This window comes from Hyla sarda, chromosome 1 (assembly GCF_029499605.1).
Source record: "Hyla sarda isolate aHylSar1 chromosome 1, aHylSar1.hap1, whole genome shotgun sequence".
NCBI lineage: Eukaryota > Metazoa > Chordata > Amphibia > Anura > Hylidae > Hyla > Hyla sarda.
In genome coordinates, this window is record NC_079189.1 from 616821643 (window position 1) to 616844302 (window position 22660).

General features: G+C 45.5%; 1 protein-coding gene across 4 annotated transcripts in view; it reads right to left on the bottom strand.

The window, feature by feature from the left end:
* LOC130299484 (zinc finger protein 892-like) overlaps positions 1-22660 on the bottom strand; it is a 68062-nt gene that overhangs the window by 37836 nt on the left and 7566 nt on the right. For 2 of the 4 annotated variants that reach the window (XM_056551464.1, XM_056551467.1), the window contains exons 1-13: positions 8353-8527; positions 8112-8270; positions 6106-6229; positions 5401-5489; positions 5245-5323; positions 5063-5157; positions 4898-4976; positions 4715-4806; positions 4537-4618; positions 4354-4445; positions 4180-4267; positions 3959-4050; positions 3787-3883 (exon numbers count right to left, since the gene is read on the bottom strand). In XM_056551464.1, coding sequence (XP_056407439.1) covers positions 3787-3883; positions 3959-4050; positions 4180-4267; positions 4354-4445; positions 4537-4618; positions 4715-4806; positions 4898-4976; positions 5063-5157; positions 5245-5323; positions 5401-5489; positions 6106-6229; positions 8112-8270; positions 8353-8442 — 1258 coding nt within the window. In that variant the 5' untranslated portion in view covers positions 8443-8527. Of the gene's footprint in view, positions 1-3786; positions 3884-3958; positions 4051-4179; positions 4268-4353; positions 4446-4536; positions 4619-4714; positions 4807-4897; positions 4977-5062; positions 5158-5244; positions 5324-5400; positions 5490-6105; positions 6230-8111; positions 8271-8352; positions 8528-8750; positions 8859-22660 lie in introns of those variants that run through there. The other 2 variants (XM_056551465.1, XM_056551466.1) reach the window with 2 other exon arrangements.

Genomic DNA, 22660 nt, shown 5'->3' on the forward strand with positions numbered 1-22660 from the left:
GGGGTCTCCAGAGGTTGCAAGTCCGTACCTATGGAGAAAAAGGGGGGTACTTACCTCAGTCAGAAGAACTTACCTAATGGAGTCTTCAGTGAAGTCTTCAGTCAGCTTTAGTTACCTGCATTACGCCTGGCTGCTATGCGCGAGCGAGGCGAGCAGGTAAATAGGGGGCCCATGAGGTACCAACCCAAGCGCTGACCGTTGGCGAGGGGGGTGAACAGCGCATATACGCAATGTCTGTGCTCCCTTACTAGCAATGGGGAAACAGGGAACCAGAGTCCGAGTCCCCACCTGAAAACAGAAAAGAAAAAGGAATAAAAAACTAACACGTCCCTATATTAGGAAAACAAAAAATCAGAAGACCTGGTCTGGAGAAATCCAGACCATGTCCACCTCCTCAGACACTAAGCTTAAACTGATTAGCTCAGAGCCTGAAGGCGGGTATATCCTGCTGGGAGGAGCAGACTTTTTTTTATTACCATGGTGTCACACCTCCTAGAGACAGCAGCATACACCCCACAGTCTGTGTCCCCCAATGGAGCCGATAGAGAAATGGTGTTTGCAAAAGTTTGGGCACCCTGCAGAGTTAATATCTTGTACTGCCCCCTTTGGCAAGTATCACAGCTTGTAAACACTTTTTGTAGCAGCCAAGAGTCTTTCAATTCTTGTTTGAGGTATCTTTGCCCATTCTTCCTTACAAAAGTCTTCCAGTTCTTTGAGATTTCTGGGCTGTCTGTCACGCACTGCTCTTTTAAGGTCTATCCATAGATTTTCAATTATGTTGAGGTCAGGAGATTGTGAAGGCCATGGCAAAACCTTCAGTTTACGCCTCTTGATGTAATCCCCCGTGGATTTCGAGGTGGGTTTAGGATCATTATCCATTTGTAGAAGCCATCCTCTCTTTAACTTCAGCTTTTTCACAGATGGCATCAAGTTAGCATCCAAAATTCGATGAATTTTATTGAATCCATTTTTCCTTCTACTCGTGAGATGTTCCCTGTGCCACTGGCTGCAATACAACCCCAAAGCATGATTGATCCACCCCCATGCTTAACAGTTGGACAGAGGTTCTTTTCATTTAATTCTGTTCCCCTTCTTCTCCAAACGTACCTTTGCTCATTCCGGCCAAAAGGTTCAATTTTAACCTCATCGGTCCACAGAACTTGTTTCCAAAATGCATCAGGCTTGTCTATATGTTCATTTGCAAAGTTCAAACGTTGATTTTTGTGGTGAGGACGTAGAAAAGGTTTTCTTCTGATGACTCTTCATGAAGACCATATTTGTACAAGTATCTCTTTATAGCGGAATTGTGTACCACAACTCCAGTGTCTGCCAGATCTTTCTGGAGGGATTGTGCAGTCAAACGTGGGTTTTGAATAGTTTTTCTCACAATCCTGCGAGCTGTTCTGTCTGATATTTTTCTTGGTCTTCCAGATCCTGATGACTGCCATTTCTTAATTACATTCCGAACAGAGGATATTGACATCTGAAAACATTTTGCTATCTTCTTATATCATTCTCCAGCTTTGTGAGCGTCAACTATTTTCAGTTTCAGATTTCTAGAAAACTGCTTAGAAGAACCCATGGTGCTGATTGTTGGGGCAAGGTCAGATGAGTCTGGGCATTTAAAACCTCTGAGATTGACATCACGTGGTCTTCCCAGATGATGATTGAGAACAATCCATGACACTGGCAGGTCTCAGCTCTGTAAAGGGGGCAGTGCATGCTATAAATTCTGCAGGGGGCCCAAACTTTTGCAGACACCATTTTTTTGTTTTCTGTTATTTTGAAAGTGTTAATGATGGAAATAAAATCTAACTATCTATCTATCTCATATCTATCCACATATATGTATATTATTATTATTTTTTTTAGCATTTTTGTATTATTTTTCATTATTTTGATCTTTCCTGATGCATTTGCACAACTTACATATTTAATTCATTTATTCCATTAACTCCATCAATTCCTTTACCGCCTAGATCAGCGTTTGCCTTTAGGCCCAGACCACATGGCCCAGGAATATGGACGACTAAGTAAACTACAGCTACCAAATGGGACATTTCTATCATATTACGGTCCATCCTGAATGGCGGTATTATTACTCTGAGTTTTGGCTGTTATACCGGCATATCTCTATAGCCGCATTGTAAAATGCTGAGCTGCGCACACTAGTGACCTAGCGCCACACTCGCTGACGGCGGTGAGAAGATGTACGTACACCGTGGACCTTTTTTTTAATTTTTTTTAACAATTGCACATACGATAGCGGTACACGTGTATATACTTGTATTGTCATATCTTGGGGTATCTTTACATATTTAAATCAACTTTAATTGCGGCTTCTAAAGGGTTGATGCCGGACATTAGCCATACGTCTAATAAGATGTCTAGGGGCAGAGTACCCCTTTAATAAAAAAATGTTTTAAAAAGTGCAGCGTTGCCTGGCAATCAGTCCTGTCCCCCTGGGACCCTACCAATCGTGAGAGTGGGTGGGGCTTCTGTGTATACCTAACTGAATTGCGCAGTGGTCAGACACGCTTGCTGCCATTTTATTCATCTCTATAGGCCTGAGGGAGATAGTGAAGTACACCTCTTGCTAGATGGAATATTAAAGGGGTAGTCCACCGCTCAGCATTTTGAACAAACTGTTCCGAACGCTGGAGCTCGTGACGCCATAGCCATGCCCCCTTATGACGTCACGCCCCACCCCCTCAATGCAAGTCTATGGGAAGGGGCGTGACTGCCGTCACGCCCCCTCCCATAGACTTGCATTGAGGGGGCGGGGCATGATATCATGAGGGGTCAGGGCTATGACGTCACGAGCTCCCGGCGCTGTCTCCAGCGTTCGGAACAGTGAGAAACCTAAGCAAAAAAGACTGGCTAAAGCTGCATCTCATAGGAATACACTTAGACTCTGCCCCGTTCTGCATGGATGCATCATGGGAAATGTAGGCTGCATCGGGGGAAAGAAAGATGGCAGACAACCCACACAGGCCACATTATTTAAATAGAGACACTACCTTAGTTTTTTTCTTTTCCATCTAAGAATATGATTAAATAATATTTCTACAGGTTGTTGCACTTACTATATAACAAATTGTGTATTACAGCGTTACTGTCAAAAAACTCAAGAGCCCTGAACAGGTCGGAGCGTAACTGACACCACCGGTTCCTGGCCAATCCCATTGACTTAAATGGGGTCCGTTGGGTGTCTGATATTTTACAGAACATGCAGTATTCATTTCTCCAGTTTAATTGGAGCAGACCTGCAGTGTTAGGGTAGGGTCACAAATAATGGATCCGCAGCATAATCAGATCTGTCGATAGCCCGACCTTATATTGTGCCTCCAGCTGTTCCCCCATGTTCTGCCCACAATGTGCCACTCCGAGCAACCACACAGGGACTTGTGAGTCACTGTGCGCATGCGTGGTCGCTCTGTACTCGCAGACCAGTGTGGGCTGCTTGGAGTGGTGCATTGCCGCTGCGGGGAACAGCTGGAGGCACAATATAGGAGGGTCAGGTCCTCGGCGGATCCGCAGTGTAAAATACAATGCGGATCTGTTAAGTGTGACCCTACCCTTAAAGAGACCTTAGCTATAACTCCTGTTTAGATCAGTGGTCTCAAACTGTGGCTGTCCGGGCATGCTGGGAGTTGAAGTTTTGCAAGATCTGGAGGGCCACAGATTGAGGCCAATGGCTTAGATGTAACTTTACACATCACTATAATGTAATGCGTAATATAATGTATACTAAGGTAGAACCCCACCTTCCATATCATTACATACCTGGAGTAACATCTGGACTTTCCTCCTTCACTTCCGTCACGTGATAACCCTCCATACTCCCTTCATCCTCCACTTTAATATTAGTCGGATCTTCCCCCTGAGTTCACACACAGGTTTCAGTAACAATACAGAATACGGGAGGAAATATACCCCAGATGTCAGCTTCACCTACCTGGTGATCCTCTGGGACATTGTGCTTCTCCTGTGGGTATTCATACAGTGGGCGGGGACACCTGTCTAATGGAGTTCTTCTTACGAATCCATCTGTTGGGAAAACACAGTGACAGAATAGATTGTGTGCATGTGATGTGATCAGATGATGGGTGTAGGATCTCCCCCTGCTCCCCCTTCTTATGCTGCTGATTGGCCTATAAATCCATCTCCCCTCCTTACGCTGCTGATTGGCCAGTAAATCCATCTCCTCCTCCTCCTCCTCTTCTTCCTCATCTATAACCTCGGCCTTGATAATCAGATTTTTACCCTGAACAAGAAACAAAATAAAATAAAATGAACAAGAGTTCGGATACTTTATGGTCATAATTTTTATGCGACTTTAGCTCCACCTACCTGGTGATCCTCTGGGACATTGTGCTTCTCCTGTGGGTATTCATACAGAGGACGGGGACACCTCTCTAGTGGATTTCTTCCTATGAATCCATCTGTAGGGAACACACAGTGACGGAATCGATTGTGTGCATGTGATGTGATCAGATGATGGGTGTAGGATCTCCCCCAACTCCCCCTCCTTACGCTGCTGATTGACCCGTAAATCCATCTCCTTCTCCTCTTCTTCTTCATCTATAACCTCTGTCTTGATAATCAGATTTTTACCCTGAATAAGAAACAAAATGAGATAAAATTAACTAGAATTTGGACACTTTATGGTCATAATTTTGGTAAGATTTCACTTAATTTAGACTTCACCTACCTGGTGATCCTCTGGGACATTGTGCTTCTCCTTCGGGTATTCATACAGCGGGCGGGGACACCTTTCTAGTAGATTTCTTCCTATGAATCCATCTGTAGGGAACACACAGTGACGGAATCGATTGTGTGCATGTGATGTGATCAGATGATGGGTGTACGATCTCCCCCAACTCCCCCTCCTTACGCTGCTGATTGGCCCGTAAATCCATCCCCTTCTCTTCTTCTTCATCTATAACCTCTGTCTTGATAATCAGATTTTTACCCTGAATATGAAACAAAATAAGACAAAATGAACTATAGTTCAGATACTTTATGGTCATATTTTTGGTGAGACTTCAGCTCCATCTACCTGGTGATCATGTGGGACATCGTACTTTTCCTCCCGGTAGTCCTGGGAATACAGAGGTCGGGGACACCTCTCGGGTGAATGTCTATCAGGTCCATCTGTAGGTGAGATACACATTGATGGAACAGATTACATGTTATCTAGGTGACATGTAAAGTGGTTTAGATACATCGCCCCATCCTTACTCAGACGGTCGGCTCTTATATCCGTCTCCTCTTCTACTTCATCTATGACTTCAATCTTAATCCCAATAAGATTCTCAACCTAAACAAAAAAAAGGTAAACTGAATTTCAGATATTTTATGGTCCTCGTGGGACATCATCTCCTCAGCTCCATCTACCTGATGATCCTTCAGGACATTGTGAGGTTCCTCCAGGGTATACAGAGGACGGGGACATCTCTCTGGTGGACTTAGGCTCGTGGATCCATCTGTGTGAGACACATTAGGGCACCATGACTGAACACATGACCTTTTATACATCTGACCAAGGTAACCGCTCCTTGTAGGTTACAGGATAAAGGGATATGTGGTCCTCAAGACTAAATCATCTGACGGGAACCAAGGGCTTCTTGTTCCACCGTAGTATCTAATCGTCGATACATTCAATGGACACTTTATTGGGTACAATTGATTGACACAAATTGATAAAAAGCAAATCACACTGCAACAAAATGCATTTAGGCATGTATATGTGGTCAGGACAACTAGCTGATGTTCAAACCGAGCATCGGAATGGGGAAGAAAGGGACGTAAATGACTGTAAATTCAGCATGGTGGTTCTTACCAGACGGGCCAGTTTGAGGATTTCACAAACTGCTGATCTACTGGGCAGCTGGGTGGACAAAAAAATACCTTGTTGGTGTCATGGGCAGACTGGTTCGAGATGACAGAAAGGCAAAAGTAACTTAAATAACCCACGGTCTGCACAATACTAGAAGACTTGAAGAAAGTGGTCTGGTCTATTGGTCGGGATCTGAGCGTGCAGAACACAACCGATAAAAACTCATGTCACTATTTCAGCTTGAATTTAAGAATTCATCTTACCTGGTGATGCAAGGGACTGGTAATCATCCATTGCTATGTCTTTGGTCAGTTCCTTGTGTCCTTCTACATACTCCCACTCCTTCATGGAGAAATAGACCGCCACATCCTGACACCTTATAGGAACCTGACACACAATGATACCGTCATCACCAGACCCCTCCATTACCGTATAATATCCCAGCAGGGTCACCTCTCCAGTCATCACCAGACCCCTCCATTACTGTATAATGTCCCAGCAGTGTCACCTCTCTAATCATCACCAGACCCCTCCATTACCGTATAATATCCCAGCAGGGTCACCTCTCCAGTCATCACCAGACCCCTCCATTACTGTATAATGTCCCAGCAGTGTCACCTCTCTAATCATCACCAGACCCCTCCATTACTGTATAATGTCCCAGCAGTGTCACCTCTCCAGTCATCACCAGACCCCTCCATTACTGTATAATGTCCCAGCAGTGTCACCTCTCCAGTCATCACCAGACCCCTCCATTACTGTATAATGTCCAGCAGTGTCACCTCTCTAATCATCACCAGACCCCTCCATTACTGTATAATGTCCCAGCATTCCCAGCAGTGTCACCTCTCCAGTCATCACCAGACCCCTCCATTAGTGTATAATGTCCCAGCAGTGTCACCTCTCCAGTCATCACCAGACCCCTCCATTACTGTATAATGTCCCAGCAGTGTCACCTCTCTAATCATCACCAGACCCCTCCATTACTGTATAATGTCCCAGCAGTGTCACCTCTCCTGTCATCACCAGACCCCTCCATTACTGTATAATGTCCCAGCAGGGTCACCTCTCTAATCATCACCAGACCCCTCCATTACTGTATAATGTCCAAGCAGTGTCACCTCTCTAATCACCAGACCCCTCCATTACTGTATAATGTCCCAGCAGTGTCACCTCTCCAGTCATCAACAGACCCCTCCATTACTGTATAATGTCCCAGCAGTGTCACCTCTCCAGTCATCACCAGACCCCTCCATTACTGTATAATGTCCCAGCAGTGTCACCTCTCTAGTCATCACCAGACCCCTCCATTACTGTATAATGTCCCAGCAGTGTCACCTCTCCAGTCATCACCAGACCCCTCCATTACTGTATAATGTCCCAGCAGTGTCAGCTCTCTAATCATCACCAGACCCCTCCATTACTGTATAATGTCCCATCAGTGTCACCTCTCTAATCATCACCAGACCCCTCTATTACTGTATAATGTCTCAGCAGTGTCACCTCTCCAGTCATCACCAGACCCCTCCATTACTGTATAATGTCCCAGCAGTGTCACCTCTCCAGTCATCACCAGACCCCTCCATTACTGTATAATGTCCCAACAGTGTCACCTCTCCAGTCATCACCAGACCCCTCCATTACTGTATAATGTCCCAGCAGTGTCACCTCTCCAGTCATCACCAGACAAATCCATTCCTGTATAATGTCCCAGCAGTGTCACCTCTCCAGTCATCACCAGACCCCTCCATTACTGTATAATGTCCCAGCAGTCTCACCTCTCCAGTCATCACCAGACCCCTCCATTACTGTATAATGTCCCAGCAGTGTCACCTCTCCAGTCATCACCAGACCCCTCCATTACTGTATAATGTCCCAGCAGTGTCACCTCTCTAATCATCACCAGACCCCTCCATAACTGTATAATGTCCCAGCAGTGTCACCTCTCCAGTCATCACCAGACCCCTCCATTACTGTATAATATCCCAGCAGTGTCACCTCTCCAGTCATCACCAGACCCCTCCATTACTGTATAATGTCCCAGCAGTGTCACCTCTCCAGTCATCACCAGACCCCTCCATTACTGTATAATGTCCCAGCAGTGTCACCTCTAATCATCACCAGACCCTCCATTACTGTATAATGTCCCAGCAGTGTCACCTCTCCAGTCATCACCAGACCCCTCCATTACTGTATAATGTCCCAGCAGGGTCACCTATCTAATCATCACCAGACCCCTCCATTACTGTATAATGTCCAGCAGTGTCACCTCTCCAGTCAGCAGCTCCATCATCTTGTTGATGAGTTCTAGGATCTTCTTATTGTTCCTCTCATGTATCATGGAGTGAGGTGGAGGGTCTGTGATGGGGTTCGGGCCCCTGCTCCATCCTCCGGACTCCCCCGATGTCTTCCTCACTATGGTATAATCCTGTGTATGGAGAGAGACACAAATCTGGTGATCAGTATAAATCCCGGGATCACCGACCATCTCCAGAATCTATGACTATAACCTGTGATATTATTACACTGAAGAAAGTCATCGGGCCCCTCCTGATCTCTTGTATTTCCCCATGACACCTTCTTCTGGAGGAGAACCCCATAGTCTCACTGCTCTTACAGTAAAGAATCCTCCTCTATTGCTCCTATAACATTCCTATTGGCCGATTGGTTCCCATGGTAACTGCCCATATTGGGGCCAATCCTTCCTATAACATTCCTATTGGCCCATTGGTTCCCATGGTAACTGCCCATATTGGGGCTGATCCTTCCTATAACATTCCTATTGGCCCATTGGTTCCCATGGTAACTGCCCATATTGGGGCTGATCCTTCCTATCATGTCTTCTCTTCCCTATGTTACTGACTTGTAGAATAATCCAATAAAGATGATAGAAATCTAGAGGAGTCACCTCTCCGGTCAGCAGGCGGATGATCTCCAGGGTGATGCGTAATAGTCTTCTAGAGATCTCTTTCCTGTCTGGATCCATCCTTAGAAGGTCATTCAGGAGAAGAAGCGTCTGGTGAAGAAGAAAACTGGATCAGTTGGAGGACCCTAGAGGAGGGGCTCTAAATCATACAGGGGCCACATTATCTGTGAGATACACAACTTGACTTTTGCATTGAGAGAAACAGCTTCTCAGAGCCTTCACCACATGGAGTAAAGGGGGATCCCAACATGGACACGTCTCTTCTTGGCCATTTGGTAAAGTGGTATTTCAGCTTAATACATCTTATCCCTTATCCAAAGGATAGGGGATAAGATGTCTGATCGCAGGGGTCCCGCCGTTGGGGACCCCCGCGATCTCGGTGCAGCCCCTGGCATTCTATGCCGGGTGCTGCCTCCCAGACGGGGATGTGATCTCATGGCCATGCCCCCTATTCACGACACGTCATGCCCCCTCCATTCATGTCTATGGGAGGGGGCGTGACAGCCGTCACGCCCCTTAACGTAGACATGAATGGAGGGGGTGTGGTGTGACATCACTAGGGGGTGTGACCATGACGTCACCCCTCCCAATATGGGTTGGCTGGATCCCAGGTGTGGGGACCCACATAAATGATGATGATTTTTAGTACATTCTGTGATAAGTCATAAATATCCCCCATGGATAGCAGATTCTGAGTCAGATACCGACGTGTTTCGGGTCTTAGCGACCATTAGTCATAGCAAAATTTCATGACTAAGTGTTTGCTAAGACCCGAAACACGTCTGGGGAAGATGAATACAGTCCTGGAAGACCTATAACTGTCCTCATGGAGTTTTCCAGGCAATCGTTAACACTTTGAAAGCAGAATTAACTTAATTTAATTAGCAGACTAAAGTAATCACTGCTTGAGCCGCCAGGATCGGCCGCGTTTACTGCTAATTCAGTCAATGCTAATAACCAGCAAGTGTGACAAAGAAAATCAATGATAAACTATTGGTAATTATTGGTGACTTATTGCTCACCAACTGTACTGTCCAACGCCTGAATGCTTATCATACCATCCAATACCTGAATGCTAATAATACCGTCCAATACCTGAATGCTAATAATACCGTCCAATACCTGAATGCTAATAATACCGTCAAATACCTGAATGCTAATAATACCGTCCAATACCTGAATGCTAATAATACCGTCCAATACCCGAATGTTAATAATGCCGTCCAATACCTGAATGATAATAATACCGTCCAATACCTGAATGATAATTCCGTCCAATACCTGAATGATAATAATACCGTCCAATACCTGAATGATAATAATAAGGTCCAATACCTGAATGCTAATAATACCGTCCAATACCTGAATGATGATGAAACCGTCCAATGCCTGAATGATAATCAAACCGTCCAATACCTGAGTTTTAATACCGTCCCTTACCTGAATGTTAATAATACCGTCCAATAGCTTAATAATACCGTCCATTACCTGAATAATAATACTGTACTATAACTGTATAATACCGCTCAATACCTGAAAGCCAATAATACCGTCCTATACCTGAATGCTAATAATACCGTCCAACACCTGAATAATAATAATAACGTCCAATACCTGAATGCTAATAATACCGTCCAATACCTCAATAATAATAATACCGTCCAATACCTGAATGCTAATAATACCGTCCAATACCTCAATAATAATAATACCGTCCAATACTTGAATGCTAATAATACCGTCCAATACCTGAATGCTAATAATACCGTCCAATACCTGAATGCCAATAATACCGTCGAATACCTGAATGCCAATAATACCGTCCAATACCTGAATTCCAATAATACCGTCCAATACCTGAATGCCAATAATACCGTCCAATACCTGAATGATAATAATACCGTCCAATACCTGAATGATAATAATACCGTCCAATACCTGAAAGTTAATAATACCGTCCAATACCTGAAAGTTAATAATACCGTCCAATACCTGAATGTTAATAATACCGTCTAGAGATGAGCGAACTTACAGTAAATTCGATTCGTCACGAACTTCTTGGCTCGGCAGTTGATGACTTATCCTGCATAAATGAGTTCAGCTTTCAGGTGCTCCCGTTGGCTGGAAAAGGTGGATACAGTCCTAGGAGACTCTTTCCTAGGACTGTACCCACCTTTTCCAGCCCACCGGAACACCTGAAAGCTGAACTAATTTACGGAGGATAAGTCATCAACTGCCGAGCCGAGAAGTTCGTGACTAATCGAATTTACTGTAAGTTCGCTCATCTCTAATACCGTCCAATACCTGAATGTTAATAATACCGTCCAATACCTTAATAATAATACTGTACTATAACTGTATAATACCGCTCAATACCTGAATGCCAATAATACCATCCTATACCTGAATGCTAATAATACCGTCCAATACCTGAATGCTAATAATACCATCCAATATCTGAATAATAACAATACCGTCCAATATCTGAATAATAACAATACCGTCCAATACCTGAATAATAACAATACCGTCCAATACATGAATAATAACGATACCGTCCAATACCTGAATGATAATTCCGTCCAATACCTGAATGCTAATAATACCGTTCAATACCTGAATGCTAATAATACCGTCCAATACCTGAATGCTAATAATACCGTCCAATACCTGAATGCTAATAATACCGTCCAATACCTGAATGCTAATAATACCGTCCAATACCTGAATGCTAATAATACCGTCCAATACCTGAATGCTAATAATACCGTCCAATACCTGAATGCTAATAATACCGTCCAATACCTGAATGCTAATAATACCGTCCAATACCTGAATGCTAATAATACCGTCCAATACCTGAATGGTAATAATACCGTACAATACCTGAATGATAATAATAAGCTCCAATACCTGAATGATAATAATACCATCCAATACCTGAATGATAATAATACCATCCAATACCTGAATGTTAATAGTACTGTCCAATACCTTAATAATATAGTACCGTATTATTATTCAGGTATTGGACGAAATTATTATTCAGTTATTGGACGGTATTATACAGTTATAGTACCATATTATTATTCAGGGATTGGACAATATTATTATTCAGTTATTGGACGATATTATACAGTTATAGTACCGTATTATTATTCAGGTATTGGACGGTATTATACAGTTATAGTACCGTATTATTATTCAGGTATTGGACAATATTATCATTCAGTTATTGGATGGTATTATACAGTTATAGTACCGTATTATTATTCAGGGATTGGACAATATTATTATTCAGTTATTGGACGATATTATACAGTTTTAGTACCGTATTATTATTCAGGTATTGGACAATATTATTATTATTCAGTTATTGGATGGTATTATACAGTTATAGTACCATATTATTATTCAGGTATTGAACAATATTATCATTCAGTTATTGGACAGTATTATACAGTTATAGTACCGTATTATTATTCAGGTATTGGACAATATTATTATTCAGTTATTGGACAGTATTATACAGTTATAGTACCGGATTATTATTCAGGTTTTGGACAGTATTATTAACATTCAGGTATTGGACCATATTATTATTATTCAGGTATAGGACGGTATTATTGACATTCAGGAATTGAACAGTATTATACAGTTATAGTACAGTATTATTATTCAGGTATTGGACGGTATTAACTGTATAATAATACCTTACAATTAATGAATGATAATATTGTCCAATAACTGAATAATACCGTATAATAACTGAAAGATAAATACGGTACTAAACTGTATAATACTGTACAATAACTGAAAGATAAATACGGTACTATACTGTATAATAATACCGTACAATAACTGAAAGATAAATAAGGTACTATACTGTATAATACCGTGCAATAACTGTAAGATAAATACAGTACCATACTGTATAATAATACCTTACAATAACTGAAAGACAAATACAGTACAATACTGGATAATAATACTGTACAATAACTGAAAGATAAATACAGTACAATATTGGATAATAATACCGCACAATAACTGAAAGATAAATACTGTACTATACTGTATAATAATACTGTACAATAACTGAAAGAAAAATACGGTACTATACTGTATAATAATACCGTACAATAACTGAAAGATAAATACAGTTATATACTGTATAATAATACCGTACAATAACTGAAAGATAAATACTGTACTATACTGTATAATACTGTAGAATAACTGAAAGATAAATACAGTACTATACTGGATAATAATACCGTACAATAACTGAAAGATAAATACGGTACTATACTGGATAATAATGCCGTACAATAACTGAAAGATAAATACGGTACTATACTGTATAATAATACCATACAATAACTGAAAGATAAATACGGTACTATACTGGATAATAATACTGTACAATAGCTGAAAGATAAATACGGTACTATACTGGATAATAATACCGTACAATAACTGAAAGATAAATACGGTACTATACTGGACAATAATACCGTACAATAACTGAAAGATAAATACAGTACTATACTGTATAATAATACCGTACAATAACTGAAAGATAAATACGGTACTATACTGTATAATACCGTGCAATAACTGAAAGATAAATACAGTACTATACTGTATAATAATACCGTACAATAACTGAAAGATAAATACTGTACTATACTGTATAATACTGTACAATAACTGAAAGATAAATACGGTACTAAACTGTATAATACTGTACAATAACTGAAAGATAAATACGGTACTATACTGGATAATAATACTGTACAAAAACTGAAAGATAAATACGGTACTATACTGTATAATATTGTACAATAACTGAAAGATAAATACTGTACTATACTGTATAATAATACTGTACAATAACTGAAAGATAAATACAGTACTATACTGGATAATAATACCGTACAATAACTGAAAGATAAATACGGTACTATACTGGATAATAATACCGTACAATAACTGAAAGATAAATACGGTACTATACTGTATAATACCGTGCAATAACAAAGATAAATACAGTACTATACTGTATAATAATACTGTACAATAACTGAAAGATAAATACGGTACTATACTGTATAATAATACTGTACAATAACTGAAAGATAAATACGGTACTATACTGTATAATAATACTGTACAATAACTGAAAGATAAATACTGTACTATACTGGATAATAATACCGTACAATAACTGAAAGATAAATACGGTACTATACTGGATAATAATACCGTACAATAACTGAAAGATAAATACGGTACTATACTGTATAATACCGTGCAATAACAAAGATAAATACAGTACTATACTGTATAATAATACTGTACAATAACTGAAAGATAAATACGGTACTATACTGTATAATAATACTGTACAATAACTGAAAGATACATATGGTACAATACTGGATAATAATACTGTACAATAACAAAGATAAATACAGTACAATGTACAGTATAGTACATATGGTACTATACTGTATGATAATACCGTACAATAACTGAAAGATAAATACGGTACTATACTGGATAATAATACCGTACAATAACTGAAAGATAAATACAGTACTATACTGTATAATAATACCATACAATAACTGAAAGATAAATACTGTACTATACTGTATAATACTGTACAATAACTGAAAGATAAATACTGTACTATACTGTATAATAATACCGTACAATAACTGAAAGATAAATACTGTACTATACTGTATAATACTGTACAATAACTGAAAGATAAATACTGTACTATACTGTATAATAATACTGTACAATAACAAAGATAAATACGGTACTATACTGGATAATAATACTGTACGATAACTGAAAGATAAATACGGTACTATACTGGATAATAATACCGTACAATAACTGAAAGATAAATACAGTACTATACTGGATAATAATACCGTACAATAACTGAAAGATAAATACGGTACTATACTGGATAATAATACCGTACAATAACTGAAAGATAAATACGGTACTATACTGTATAATACTGTACAATAACTGAAAGATAAATACTGTACTATACTGTATAATACTGTACAATAACTGAAAGATAAATACTGTACTATACTGTATAATAATACTGTACAATAACTGAAAGATAAATACAGTACTATACTGGATAATAATACCGTACAATAACTGAAAGATAAATACGGTACTATACTGTATAATAATACTGTACAATAACTGAAAGATACATATGGTACTATACTGTATAATAATACTGTACAATAACAAAGATAAATACTGTACTATACTGTATAATAATACTGTACAATAACTGAAAGATACATATGGTACTATACTGTATAATAATACTGTACAATAACTGAAAGATAAATACAGTACTATACTGGATAATAATACTGTACAATAACTGAAAGATAAATACTGTACTATACTGGATAATAATACCGTACAATAACTGAAAGATAAATACAGTACTATACTGGATAATAATACTGTGCAATAACTGAAAGATAAATACTGTACTATACTGGATAATAATACCGTACAATAACTGAAAGATAAATACAGTACTATACTGTATAATAATACCGTACAATAACTGAAAGATAAATACGGTATTATACTGTATAATAATACCGTACAATAACTGAAAGATAAATACGGTACTATACTGTATAATAATACCGTACAATAACTGAAAGATACATATGGTACTATACTGTATAATAATACTGTACAATAACAAAGATAAATACTGTACTATACTGTATAATAATACTGTACAATAACTGAAAGATAAATACTGTACTATACTGTATAATAATACCGTACAATAACTGAAAGATAAATACGGTACTATACTGGATAATAATACCGTACAATAACTGAAAGATAAATACGGTACTATACTGTATAATACTGTACAATAACTGAAAGATAAATACTGTACTATACTGTATAATACTGTACAATAACTGAAAGATAAATACTGTACTATACTGTATAATAATACCGTACAATAACTGAAAGATAAATACAGTACTATACTGTATAATAATACCGTACAATAACTGAAAGATAAATACGGTACTATACTGTATAATAATACTGTACAATAACTGAAAGATACATATGGTACTATACTGTATAATAATACCGTACAATAACTGAAAGATAAATACGGTACTATACTGTATAATAATACTGTACAATAACTGAAAGATACATATGGTACTATACTGTATAATAATACTGTACAATAACTGAAAGATAAATACGGTACTATACTGGATAATAATACCGTACAATAACTGAAAGATAAATACAGTACTATACTGGATAATAATACTGTACAATAACTGAAAGATAAATACAGTACTATACTGGATAATAATACTGTGCAATAACTGAAAGATAAATACTGTACTATACTGGATAATAATACCGTACAATAACTGAAAGATAAATACAGTACTATACTGGATAATAATACCGTACAATAACTGAAAGATAAATACGGTACTATACTGTATAATAATACCGTACAATAACTGAAAGATAAATACGGTACTATACTGTATAATAATACCGTACAATAACTGAAAGATAAATACTGTACTATACTGGATAATAATACCGTACAATAACTGAAAGATAAATACTGTACTATACTGTATAATAATACCGTACAATAACTGAAAGATAAATACTGTACTATACTGTATAATAATACCGTACAATAACTGAAAGATAAATACGGTACTATACTGTATAATAATACCGTACAATAACTGAAAGATAAATACGGTACTATACTGTATAATAATACCGTACAATAACTGAAAGATACATATGGTACTATACTGTATAATAATACTGTACAATAACAAAGATAAATACTGTACTATACTGTATAATAATACCGTACAATAACTGAGGAACTAGGACAGGTGGTAAGTGTACATTATCAGAAAACAGAAGATAAGAGATAGGTTTTCCACATCCCTGTGCTGCTATAGCCCGACCCCTGGGACATGTAGTTCTGGGCCCCTGGCAGGTGAATTTTTTATACATTTAGCCCTTCGGGCAAGAAGGTCGGACCGACTCCCCCCTTTAATAATACCCAGCATGCAACGGCGGCACAAGATCTGTTTTAAACTCCTGCAATGTCACAGCCCCAGACCACGAGGATCAGGACACAGATTTGTCATAGAATTGGACGCCAGGTCCGTGTCCTGATCCCTCCGGTCCGTGCTCTGATTCATGCGTCCTGATCCCCGTGCTGCGTGTCCTGATCCCCGTGCTGCGTGTCCTGATCCCCGTGCTCCGTGTCCTGATCCCCGTGCTCCGTGTCCTGATCCCCGTGCTCCGTGTCCAGATCCCCATGCTCCGTGTCCAGATCCCCGAGCTCCGTGTCCTGATCCCCGTGCTCCGTGTCCAGATCCCCATGCTGCGTGTCCTGATCCCTGTCCTCAGTGCCCTGATCACCATCCTGTGTCCTGATCCCTGTCCTCGGTGCCCTGATCACCATCCTGTGTCCTGATCCCTGTCCTCGGTGCCCTGATCACCATCCTGTGTCCTGATCCCTGTCCTCAGTGCCCTGATCACCATCCTGTGTCCTGATCCCTGTCCTCGGTGCCCTGATCACCATCCTGTGTCCTGATCATTGTCCTCAGTGCCCTGATCACCATCCTGTGTCCTGATCCCCGTCCTCGGTGCCCTGATCACCATCCTGTGTCCTGATCCCTGTCCTCAGTGCCCTGATCCCCGTCCTCAGTGCCCTGATCCCGCTGGTCCGTGTCCTGATCCCCGTCCTCAGTGCCCTGATCACCATCCTGTGTCCTGATCCCTGTCCTCAGTGCCCTGATCACCATCCTGTGTCCTGATCCCTGTCCTCAGTGCCCTGATCACCATCCTGTGTCCTGATCCCTGTCCTCGGTGCCCTGATCACCATCCTGTGTCCTGATCCCTGTCCTCGGTGCCCTGATCACCATCCTGTGTCCTGATCCCTGTCCTCAGTGCCCTGATCACCATCCTGTGTCCTGATCCCTGTCCTCGGTGCCCTGATCACCATCCTGTGTCCTGATCATTGTCCTCAGTGCCCTGATCCCCGTCCTCAGTGCCCTGATCACCATCCTCAGTGCCCTGATCCCCGTCCTCGGTGCCCTGATCACCATCCTGTGTCCTGATCCCTGTCCTCAGTGCCCTGATCCCCGTCCTCAGTGCCCTGATCCCGCTGGTCCGTGTCCTGATCCCCGTCCTCAGTGCCCTGATCACCATCCTGTGTCCTGATCCCTGTCCTCGGTGCCCTGATCACCATCCTGTGTCCTGATCCCCGTCCTCAGTGCCCTGATCCCCCTGGTCCATGTCCTGATCCTTGTCGTCTGTGCCTTGATCCCTCCGGTCCGTGTCCTAATCCTTGTCCTCAGTGCCCTGATCCTTGTCTTCTCTGCCTTTATCCCTCCAGTCTGTGTCCTGATCCCCACCCTCCGTGCCCTGATCCCCTTCCTACGTGCCATAATCCCCGTCCTCCGTGCCATGATCCCCGTCCTCCGTGCCCTGATCCCCGTCCTCCGTGCCCTGATCCCCGTCCTCCGTGCCATGATCCCCGTCCTCCGTGCCATGATCCCCGTCCTCCGTGCCATGATCCCCGTCCTCCGTGCCATGATCCCCGTCCTCCGTGCCATGATCCCCGTCCTCCGTGCCATGATCCTCGTCCTCCGTGCCATGATCCCCGTCCTCAGTGCCATGATCCCCGTCCTCAGTGCCATGATCCCCGTCCTCAGTGCCATGATCCCCGTCCTCAGTGCCATGATCCCCGTCCTCAGTGCCATGATCCCCGTCCTCAGTGCCATGATCCCCGTCCTCAGTGCCATGATCCCCGTCCTCAGTGCCATGATCCCCGTCCTCAGTGCCATGATCCCCGTCCTCAGTGCCATGATCCCCGTCCTCAGTGCCCTCATCCCTCGTCCTCAGTGCCCTCATCCCTCGTCCTCAGTGCCCTCATCTCTCGTCCTCAGTGCCCTCATCTCTCGTCCTCAGTGCCATGATCCCCGTCCTCAGTGCCATGATCCCCGTCCTCAGTGCCCTCATCCCTCGTCCTCCGTGCCCTCATCTCTCGTCCTCCGTGCCCTCATCTCTCGTCCTCAGTGCCCTCATCTCTCGTCCTCAGTGCCCTCATCTCTCGTCCTCAGTGCCCTCATCCCTCGTCCTCAGTGCCCTCATCTCTCGTCCTCAGTGCCCTCATCTCTCGTCCTCAGTGCCCTCATCTCTCGTCCTCAGTGCCATGATCCCCGTCCTCAGTGCCATGATCCCCGTCCTCAGTGCCATGATCCCCGTCCTCAGTGCCATGATCCCCGTCCTCAGTGCCATGATCCCCGTCCTCCGTGCCCTCATCTCTCGTCCTCAGTGCCCTCATCTCTCGTCCTCAGTGCCCTCATCTCTCGTCCTCAGTGCCCTCATCTCTCGTCCTCAGTGCCCTCATCTCTCGTCCTCAGTGCCCTCATCTCTCGTCCTCAGTGCCCTCATCTCTCGTCCTCAGTGCCCTCATCTCTCGTCCTCAGTGCCCTCATCCCTCGTCCTCCGTGCCCTCATCTCTCGTCCTCAGTGCCCTCATCTCTCGTCCTCAGTGCCCTCATCCCTCGTCCTCAGTGCCCTCATCTCTCGTCCTCAGTGCCCTCATCTCTCGTCCTCAGTGCCCTCATCTCTCGTCCTCAGTGCCATGATCCCCGTCCTCAGTGCCATGATCCCCGTCCTCAGTGCCCTCATCCCTCGTCCTCCGTGCCCTCATCTCTCGTCCTCAGTGCCCTCATCTCTCGTCCTCAGTGCCCTCATCTCTCGTCCTCAGTGCCCTCATCTCTCGTCCTCAGTGCCATGATCCCCATCCTCAGTGCCCTGATCCCTGTCCTCAGTGTCCTGATCCCTCTGGTCCATGTCCTGATCCCCATCCTCAGTGCCCTGATCCCCGTCGTCTGTGCCTTCATCCCTCCGGTCCGTGTCCTAATCCTTGTCCTCAGTGCCCTGATCCTTGCCTCCTCGTCCTTGATCCCTCCAGTCTATGTCCTGATCCCCGTCCTCCGTGCCATGATCCCCGTCCTCCGTGCCATGATCCCCGTCCTCCGTGCCCTCATCACCGTCCTCAGTGCCCTGATCCCCATCCTACGTGCCCTGATCCCCGTCCTACGTGCACTGATCCCCGTCCTACGTGCCCTGATCCCTGTCCTACGTGCCCTGATGCCCGTCCTACGTGCCCTGATGCCCGTCCTCCGTTCCCCGATCTCTGTCCTCCGTGTCCCGATCCCTGTCCTCCGTGTCCCGATCCACATCCTGTGTCCTGATGCCTGTGTCCCGATCCCCCGTCCTCCGTGCCCTCATCCCTCGTCCTCCGTGCCCTCATCCCCCGTCCTCCGTGCCCTCATCCCCCGTCCTCCGTGCCCTCATCCCCCGTCCTCCGTGCCCTCATCCCCCGTGCCCTCATCCCCCGTGCCCTCATCCCCCGTGCCCTCATCCCCCGTGCCCTCATCCCCCGTCCTCCGTGCCCTCATCCCCCGTCCCCTCATCCCCCGTCCCCTCATCCCCCGTCCTCCGTGCCCTCATCCCCCGTGTCCTCATCCCCATCCTACGTGTACTCATCCCCCGTCCTCCGTGTCCCCGATCCCAGTCCTCTGTGTCCCCCAATCCCCGTCCTCATCCCCCATGTCCTCATCCCCGTCCTCCGTGTCCTCATCCCCCGTGCCCTCATCCCCCGTCCTCCGTGCCCTCATCCCCTGTCCTCCGTGTCCCGACCCCCATCCTGTGTCCTGGTGCCTGTGTCCCGATCCCCGTCCTCCGTGCCCTCATCCCCCGTCCTCCGTGCCCTCATTCCCCGTGCCCTCATCCCCAGTCCTCCGTGCCCTCATCCCCCGTGCCCTCATCCCCCTTCCTCCGTGCCCTCGTCCCCTCATCCCCCGTGCCCTCATTCCCTGTCCTCCGTGCCCTCATCCCCGTGCCCTCATCCCCCGTGCCCTCATCCTCCGTGTCCCCTGATCCCATTCCTCTGTCCTAAGTGTCCTCATCCCCCATCCTACGTGTCCTCATCCCCCATCCTACGTGTCCCCCGATCCCAGTCCTCTGTGTCCCCCGATTCCCCATTCCATCCCCCGTCCTCCGTGCCCTCATCCCCCGTCCTCCGTGCCCTCATCCTCCGTTCTCCGTGCCCTCATCCCCCGTCCACCGTGCCCTCATCCCCCGTCCTCCGTGCCCTCATCCCCCGTCCTCCGTGCCCTCATCCCCCGCCCTCCGTGCCCTCATCCCCCGCCCTCCGTGCCCTCATCCCCCGCCCTCCGTGCCCTCATCCCCCGCCCTCCGTGCCCTCATCCCCCGCCCTCCGTGCCCTCATCCCCCGCCCTCCGTGCCCTCATCCCCCCTCCTCCGTGTCCCCCGATCCCTGTTCTCCGTGTCCTCATCCCTCGTCCTCCGTGTCCTCATCCCCCGTCCTCCGTGTCCTCATCCCCCGTCCCCCGATCCCCAGTCCTCCGTGTCCTCATCCCCAGTCCTCCGTGTCCTCATCCCCCGTGCCCTCATCCCCCGTCCTCCGTGCCCTCATCCCCCGTCCCCTCATCCCCCGTCCTCCGTGCCCTCATCCCCCGTGTCCTCATCCCCATCCTACGTGTACTCATCCCCCATCCTCCGTGTCCCCGATCCCAGTCCTCTGTGTCCTCCAATCCCCGTCCTCATCCCCCATGTCCTCATCCCCGTCCTCCGTGTCCTCATCCCCCGTGCCCTCATCCCCCGTCCTCCGTGCCCTCATCCCCTGTCCTCCGTGTCCCGACCCCCATCCTGTGTCCTGGTGCCTGTGTCCCGATCCCCGTCCTCCGTGCCCTCATCCCCCGTCCTCCGTGCCCTCATTCCCCGTGCCCTCATCCCCAGTCCTCCGTGCCCTCATCCCCCTTCCTCCGTGCCCTCGTCCCCTCATCCCCCGTGCCCTCATTCCCTGTCCTCCGTGCCCTCATCCCCGTGCCCTCATCCCCCGTCCACCGTGCCCTCATCCCCCGTCCTCCGTGCCCTCATCCTCCGTGTCCCCTGATCCCAGTCCTCTGTCCTAAGTGTCCTCATCCCCCATCCTACGTGTCCTCATCCCCCATCCTACGTGTCCCCCGATCCCAGTCCTCTGTGTCCCCCGATTCCCCATTCCATCCCCCGTCCTCCGTGCCCTCATCCCCCGTCCTCCGTGCCCTCATCCTCCGTGCCCTCATCCCCCGTCCTCCGTGCCCTCATCCCCCGTCCTCCGTGCCCTCATCCCCCGTCCTCCGTGCCCTCATCCCCCGCCCTCCGTGCCCTCATCCCCCGCCCTCCGTGCCCTCATCCCCCGCCCTCCGTGCCCTCATCCCCCGCCCTCCGTGCCCTCATCCCCCGCCCTCCGTGCCCTCATCCCCCGCCCTCCGTGCCCTCATCCCCCGCCCTCTGTGCCCTCATCCCCCGCCCTCCGTGCCCTCATCCCCCCTCCTCCGTGTCCTCATCCCCCATCCTCCGTGTCCCCCGATCCCTGTTCTCCGTGTCCTCATCCCTCGTCCTCCGTGTCCTCATCCCCCGTCCTCCGTGTCCTCATCCCCTGTCCTCCGTGCCCTCATCCCCCGTGCCCTCATCCCCAGTCCTCCGTGTCCTCATCCCCCGTGCCCTCATCCCCCGTCCTCTGTGCCCTCATCCCCCGTCCCCTCATCCCCCGTCCCCTCATCCCCCGTCCTCTGTGCCCTCATCCCCCGTCCTCCGTGCCCTCATCCCCCCCGTCCTCCGTGCCCTCATTCCCCCCGTCCTCCGTGTCCTCATCCCCCGCCCTCCGTGCCCTCATCCCCCGCCCTCTGTGCCCTCATCCCCCGCCCTCTGTGCCC